General features: G+C 49.3%; 1 protein-coding gene across 1 annotated transcript in view; it reads left to right on the top strand.

Moving 5' to 3' along the window:
• The window catches only part of Cfap221 (cilia and flagella associated protein 221), a 71,395-nt gene that overhangs the window by 29,155 nt on the left and 34,740 nt on the right, over positions 1–7,500 (top strand). The window contains exon 6 of the mRNA XM_021199190.1: positions 4,296–4,399. Coding sequence (XP_021054849.1) covers positions 4,296–4,399 — 104 coding nt within the window. The remainder of the gene's footprint in view (positions 1–4,295; positions 4,400–7,500) is intronic.

Below are 7,500 nucleotides of genomic sequence, written 5' to 3'. Positions count from 1 at the left end.
GAGCCTGAGGTAAGACAGGTTGTAAAGGTCTTGTGGAAAATCCTGTAAACTGGGCTGAGGAAAGGACCCCCATGTGACCATTATCCAGGATTTATGTCAAAAACATCATTGTCAGAACCCTGGGCCACCTTGTCTCCTACCAGGGCACTCAAGTGTTTATAGGCACCTACCCTGGCAGCATAGAACGTCACAGCTAAGGAACAGCATTTACCGAGAAGCAGCAGCAGCATAGGGCTGGGGGTCTGACTTAGTGGGCAGTGTGCCTGTTTAGAATGCTGGAAGTCCTGGTTTCCATCTCCAGCACCACATAAACCCCCCCGGGGTGGCTCACACTGTCACCCCAGCGTTTGGGAGGTAAGGACAAGGATAATAGTCATGTTACACAGGAAGATTGAGAGGAACCTGGCTTGCTACATGAGATCTTGTTTCAGAAAGAAAGGAGGGGAGGGAGGGAGGGAGAGAGGGAGGGAGGGAGGAAATAAATATCAGTGGAAATCACTTACAAGCAGAACATTGCCTGGCAAGTGTCAAGGCACCGTTCCGAGCAGAGATCCCATCACAGTCACTAGGTCCACTTCACCAAATGGAGGGCGAGAGGTGGTTGTGGATGTCTAGTTAGCAAGGTGCTTGCTGGGCATGCAGCAGCGCCTGAGTTCAGGTTCCGAGCATACATGTAAGAAGCCGGGTAGAGCACCCTGCATCTGTAATTCCAGAACTGAGGAGGCAGAGGCAGATGGCTCTTTGGTCACCCAGTCTAGCTGAATTGTCAAGATCTAGGCTCGACAAGAGACCCTACCTGTCTCAAAATAGGCAGAGAATAATAGAGAAGGACACCAAGCAATACACCTCTCTCTCTCCCTCTCTTTCTCTTTCTCTTTCTCGCACCTCTTCTCCTCCTGATACCTGTCAGTGGGCAGCATAACACCAGAGGCCTGTGCAGGTGAAGCGAGCAGACAATGCCATTCAGCAGAACAGGGAGACGCTGCAACATGCAGGGTCCAGAGCTGCATTGAACTCCAGGAAGGCCCCAGGCAGGTTCTGGGGCTGCAGTTGGCTCGGGGGCTGCAGTGGGCTTAAGGGATGCACTGAGCTTGCGGGATGCACTGGGCTCTGGGGCTGCAGTGGGCTTAGGGGATGCAGTGGGCTCAGAGGCTGCAGTGGGCTCAGGGGCTGCAGTGGGCTTGGGGGCTGCATGGGATCAGGGGCTGCATGGGATCGGGGGCTGCAGTGGGCTCAGGGGCTGCAGTGGGCTTGGGGGCTGCAGTGGACTCGGGGGCTGCAGTGGGTTCCTGGCTGTGGAGTGCATTCCCATGGATCAAGGACGTATGATCTCACTGAGCCCAGGGAGTAGCGCCTGGGCTACTCAGCCTTGAAGCTGAGGGGGGACTGAAGTTCTCTTTCTCTTCTTCCGATGAAAGGAAGCGAGAAAATGTCACTGGCCTGGGCCTGGAGCTTCACACCCAGTTGGGGACAGAGGCAAGTAGAGGATAGTGACAACCAGGCTGTGATGAAGAGCAGAGTCAAGCTGCCTGTTGGCCCAGTGGCTGAGGGCACTGTAGCCCTAAAGCAGCTGCTTCATAGGAGCCCCAACTTTCTTAGAGAACTTCATACATGAATACAATACATTCTGCTCATATCCTCCTTCCAGTTTTTCCTGTGCACCCCATCCAGATTTCCCTCCTAACTTCATGTCCTGTCCTAGTTTTAAAAATATATAATCTGGGCTGGAGAGGTGGCTCAGCGGTTAAGAGCACTGACTGCTCTTCCGAAGGTCCTAAGTTCAATTCCCAGCAACCACATGGTGGCTCACAACCATCTGTAATGAGATCTGATGACCTCTTCTGGTGCATCTGAAGACAGCTATAGTGTACTTACATATTATATATATATATATATATATATATATATATATATATATATATATATATATATATATAATCTACTGAGCCCAGTTGCCTGTGTGCTCACTGGTGTAGTATTGACTCCTAGAGCGTGGACAACCTACCAAGGACCATGACCCTGACAGACCCTGTCTGTCTCTCCTAGTAGCACCTGTTCCAGGAGTGGGCTTTGCAGGCTCTGGTCCCATCCATGCTGGGATGTTGACTGACTTATCTTCTGCAAGACTCGTGAAGGCAACCGCAGCTCTTGAGGGGTCATGAGTACAGTGGCAAATTCGACTTAAGTTTGGAACCACCTAGAAAGCACACATGGGTGTGCCTGAGAGGGCGTTTTCAGAGCAATGTAACTGAACTAGGGAGACCCGTCCTGCATGTAGGTGGCACCATCTTATGGGGTAGGATCCCAGATTGATTTAAAAAAAAAAAAAAGGAGAGTGTGAGCTGAAAACCAGCATTCAACACTGGCTGCCTCCCTGACTATGGATGTGATGTGACCAGCCCAGCCATGTCTTCCCAAGCATGCTATGTAGCAATGATATATATATATATGGTAGAGGATAGCTAGTACTGGTCACCCCTACAAAGAAGAGAACAGAGATGGACAAGCACTGCCAACTGCTGATGTTTTACTTCTTTGGAATATTTTATAGATCCTAGTAATGAATAAAAATATCTTAATTGTTTAAAAACATTTATATTCGAACTATTTCAGATATTTCACAGATTATTAAAAGATAATGAATTTCAATGTCCAATATAAATGCTTTGGACATACTTTTAAAAGCCACGTTTATCTCGATGGGAGGTTCCAAGGCCTGACACTATTACTGATGCTATGGTGTGCTTATAGACAAAAGCCTAACACAGCCGACCTCTGAGGGGGCAACAAGCTGTTGACTGAGACAGATGCAGACACTTACACCCAACCATTGGACTGAAGTCAGGGTACCTTGTGGTTGAATTTGGGAAAGGATGTAAGAAGCTGAGGAAGAAGGCGACCCCATAGGAAGATGAGCAGTCTCAACTAACCTGGACCCCTGAGCTCTCAGACACTGAGCCACCAACCAGACAGCATACAGGAGCTGGTCTGCAGCCCTTGATACATACACAGCAGAGGACTGCATGGTCTGGCCTCAGTGAGAGAAGAGGAGCCTAACCCTTGAGAGACTTGAGGCCCCAGGGAGTGGGTAGGCCTGGCAGGGAGTAGGCGGGGTGTGAGGGTGAGGGGACATCCTCTTAAAGACAGGGCAAAGGAGGAATTGTGGGAGGGAGGACCATGAGGGGGAACTGTAAAAACATAAAAGCAATTTTTTTAAGAAGCCACATTTATAGTCTCCTAAATGGTTACTGAAAACCAAATCTCTCTCTCTCTCTCTCTCTCTCTCTCTCTCTCTCTCTCTCTCTCTCTCTCTCTCTGTCTGTATCTGGAATATCTCTGAAATTACTACACATGGGACTCCACCAGAATCCAGGGAACCCTGGCATTGCTGGTGAGGCCCAGTGCATGGTGGTGAAGTCCACACAAGTGAGCAGGTCAGATGGGTACCTCCCAAGAAGGTAGAGTCCCCAATTCTCTAGCTCCACCTACAGTGATTACAATGGAGTTCTCTCAAGAGAGTGAACCAGAGATGGAACTCATTTGGTAGACTGTTTTGCCTACTCTCGGCACAAAGCCTTGGGTTCCATCCTCAGCTCTGCATAAGTAACATATGGTGGTGCTCACCTGCGATCCCACCACTCAAGGGGAAAGAAGAACAGAAAGTCAAAATCTTCCTTGGTGTGATGGTTAGTATTGAGTGTTAGCATGACACAATCTAGAATCACCAGAAAAGAGTCTCAGTGAGGGATTGTCTAGATCACATTGGCCTGTGGGTGTGTCTATGGAGGATCATCTTGATTACATTAACTGATATGGGAAGACCGGCCCACTCTGGGTGGCGCCATTCCCTTGGCATGGGATCCTGAACTGTGTAAGAGGGAGCAAGAAAGCTCACCACAAGCAAGCACACATTACTTCATTGTTCTCTGCTCTTAGTGGACGTAGCTGCTTCAAGTTCTTGCTGCCTCAGTTTCTCTATAGCAATGGCAACAACCTGGCATTGTGAACCAAACCCCTTCCCCCTTAAGTTGCTTCTGTCAGGGTATTTTGTCACAACAACTGGAAACTGAACTCAGACACTTGGCCACATAGCAAATTGGATGCCAGGCCAGGCCACGTGAGAGTCTATTTTAAAACAAATCTTTTTGTTGGTGAGAGACAGGAGGGATCAGTTGGGGTCAGATGACACTATTGCTGCTAGCTGTGCTTCCAGAGTCTCTACTCCTTTCTAGGCTCATTATAAGAAAGTTAAGGAAAATGGTATGTTCCATTTCCTTCTTGTGCTTGTTTTGCAGCAAAAGCTATGTGATCCCCTTGCAATGCAGCTGCCCTGTGGATTTTGAATTCCATATCACGTTGCTTCGGTCACATCAGGCCTTTACAATTGAGCCAAAGTCAGGTGAGGACGGTGTGACTTCAGACAACCAGTCGCCACAGCGATCTCAGGTCAGAGGCAGGGCTTGAGACATGAGTCCTTATCACTGTAGCAAAAAACAACAGGAGGAAGTTATGGAGGGAGGGAAGAAGGGAGGGAGGGAAGGGGAGGGAGAAGGAGGAGAGAGAGAGAGAGAGAGAGAGAGAGAGAGAGAGAGAGAGAGAGAGAGAGAGAGAATGTTGTTTTGGCTCACAGTTTGAGGGTGCAGCCCATCATGGTGGGGAAGCCATGGCGGCAGGAGCATGAGGCAGATGCTCACCCAGCATCCACAGTCAGGAAGCAGAGAGATGGATGCTGGTGCTCAGCTCACTTCCTCCTTTTCACTCAGTCCAGCTCATGGATGGAATGGAACGGTGCTGCCCATTCAGGATGGGTCTTCTTGCCTTGGTTACACGTTTCCCATAGCACTTTTACAGAGTACCCACTGAGAGCACGTTTATACAGTAACTCCATTTCCAGTCTAGTTGACTAGAAGTATTAACCAGCATATTTGGAGAGCTCACACACACATGCAAATATGCGCGTGCACACACACACACACACACACACACACACACACCAGTGCTCCACACACAAGAAAATGGGGGAGGGGCAGCAAAATGAATCAAGTATACAACTGTTTCAAGACACATTTCTTCTTCCAATCAGTTCAGTTGTAAATTAACCCATGTGAGTTACCGCTTGCCTATGTGGCCTAAAAGGCTGGAAGTTCAGTTTTCACAGACACTGCACATTCACCTGAGAGCCGCAGATCAGTGTATCCTTTAAGCCTTGTCCCATTTTACAGATGAGAAAACTGAGCCTCCAGTTAAAGTGTTCATACTGAGTTACAGTTTCTGAGTGACCCAACAGAACTGTGTCTGATGGAGGCCCAGTGACCCTTAAGGCCACTCTCTTGCCCCAGGCCTTGGGCAACAGCAGTGGCCTGTGACTGGGAGGCAGAGGGGGGCCCTGTCTTCTTGGTGCCCTCCTCCATAACCTCACTGCTAAAATTTATCAACAGCTTGTTCTGCACATAATTTTTAAACTGTGCAGCTGTTCACTGAATCTTACAGAGGTTGGTTCACTCTAAACCCCACACTCAGTGAGGCCCTAAATCTTTTTTTTTTTTTTTTTTTGGTTTTTCGAGACAGGGTTTCTCTGTATAGCCCTGGCTGTCCTGGAACTCACTTTGTAGACCAGGCTGGCCTCGAACTCAGAAATCTGCCTGCCTCTGCCTCCCGAGTGCTGGGATTAAAAGCATGCGCCACCACGCCCGGCGAGGCCCTAAATCTTAGAAGCTTAAAATTGTCCGTACAAGAGTCCAAGCATGAGACGTTGGATGGCTCTGTGACAATTCACAGGGAGCCATCTGTAGCTCTGCGCTGCTGGGAGGAACTGTTTAAAGCTTGTGCTGATGTAGGTGATCTCACTGAGGTGTGTGATCTATGAAGTTTCATCTCACAGGGCTCGGGGTGTAGCTCAGGGGGCAGAGTGCTTGCCTGGCATGCAAGCCAGGGCAATGCTCTACCCTCAGCCCTGCACAACTGCACACCGTTAATCCCAGTGCTTGAGAGATGGAGCCAGGATGATCTTCAGCTACACAGAAGCAGAGACCTGCCACTGCTCCCACCCCAGTAGTTTTGTTCTGGCCAGGTATGCTGGTGCATGCCTTTGATCCCAGCACGCAAGAGGCAGGTGCTGGGGAATCTTTGTGAGTTTGAGGCCAGCCTGGTCTAAATAGGGAGCTCCAGGAGATTCGGGGCTACCTAGAGAGTAGGCTTATATTTTAAATTTTTTAAATAATGATTTTTTTAAAAAAAATATTTCATGGAAATAGAATCTAGGCTAATGGTTATCAAAAGCTGGGACCCACGGTGGGAAGGTCTGCAGGTTACGGTTAGAGGAAGTAAATGCACATTAGAGTATCAGAGGTCAATAACGTGTGCTTCTGAAGACTGGGAGGGACTGAAGGGAGCCAATCAGTAAAGTGCTTGCTGCTCATGGTGACCTGGCTCTCCAGCACCCCCCAACCCCCTGCCCCCCAAAAGCTTCGTGGAGGGACTTTTCCTATAATCGCAGAGCTAGGACAGGAGGAGCCCTGGTGCTTGTTGGTCATACAACTGAGCTAGTCTGTGAGCTCTGTTCAGTGAGACACTCTATCTCAAAAAGTAAGGTGAGAAGCCACTGAAGAAGACACCCAATGTCAGCCTTCACACACACCTGCACATGTGTGCAGACATGGGCATGCACAAGCATGGGTGTGCACAGGCACAGGTATGCATAGACATAGGTGTGCATAGGCACTGGTGTGCACAGGCACGGGTATGCATAGATATGGGTGTGCACAGGCACTGGTATGCACAGGCATGGGTGTGCATAGACACAGGTCTGCACAGGCACAGGTATACATAGACCTGGGTATGCACAGGCACTGGTGTGCATAGGTGTACACAGGCACAGGTGTGCATAGGCACTGGTGTGCACAGGCATAGGTGTACATAGGCCTAGTATGTACAGGCACAGGTGTGCACAGACACAGGTATTCGTAGATATGGGTATGCACAGACACAGGTATGCATAGACATGGGTATACACAGGCACTGGTGTGCACAGGTATACACAGGCACAGGTGTGCATAGGTACTGGTGTGCACAGGCATAGGTGTACATAGGCCATAGTATGTACAGGCACAGGTATGCATAGGCACAGGTGTGCACAGGCACAGGTGTGCATAGGTACTGGTGTGCACAGGCACTAGTGTGCACAGGCACTGGTGTGCTCAGGCACTGGTGTGCACATGCACAGGTGTGCACAGGCACAAGTATGCAAAGGCATAGGTGTGCATAAGTGCACAGACTCCTCTGAGAGAATTTTACTGTGACAAAGATAAGGTTTGGGGTAACAGACTACCCTGCTTCCTTATAAAACACGGGACATCACTCCTTTGTGCCACTATGAGTTTCAGCCAAGCAGTAGCTGTCAAGACTTGGCATACGTTCTCCAACTGTCAACATTGCACAGTCTGCCACGGTGTACTGGTGATGGAGCTGCAGGAACAGGAGGAGGAGGAGGAGGAGGAGGAG

The sequence above is a fragment of the Mus pahari genome, chromosome 5, assembly GCF_900095145.1.
Source record: "Mus pahari chromosome 5, PAHARI_EIJ_v1.1, whole genome shotgun sequence".
NCBI classification, from domain to species: Eukaryota; Metazoa; Chordata; class Mammalia; order Rodentia; family Muridae; genus Mus; species Mus pahari.
This window is presented reverse-complemented; position numbering and strand designations above follow the sequence as displayed.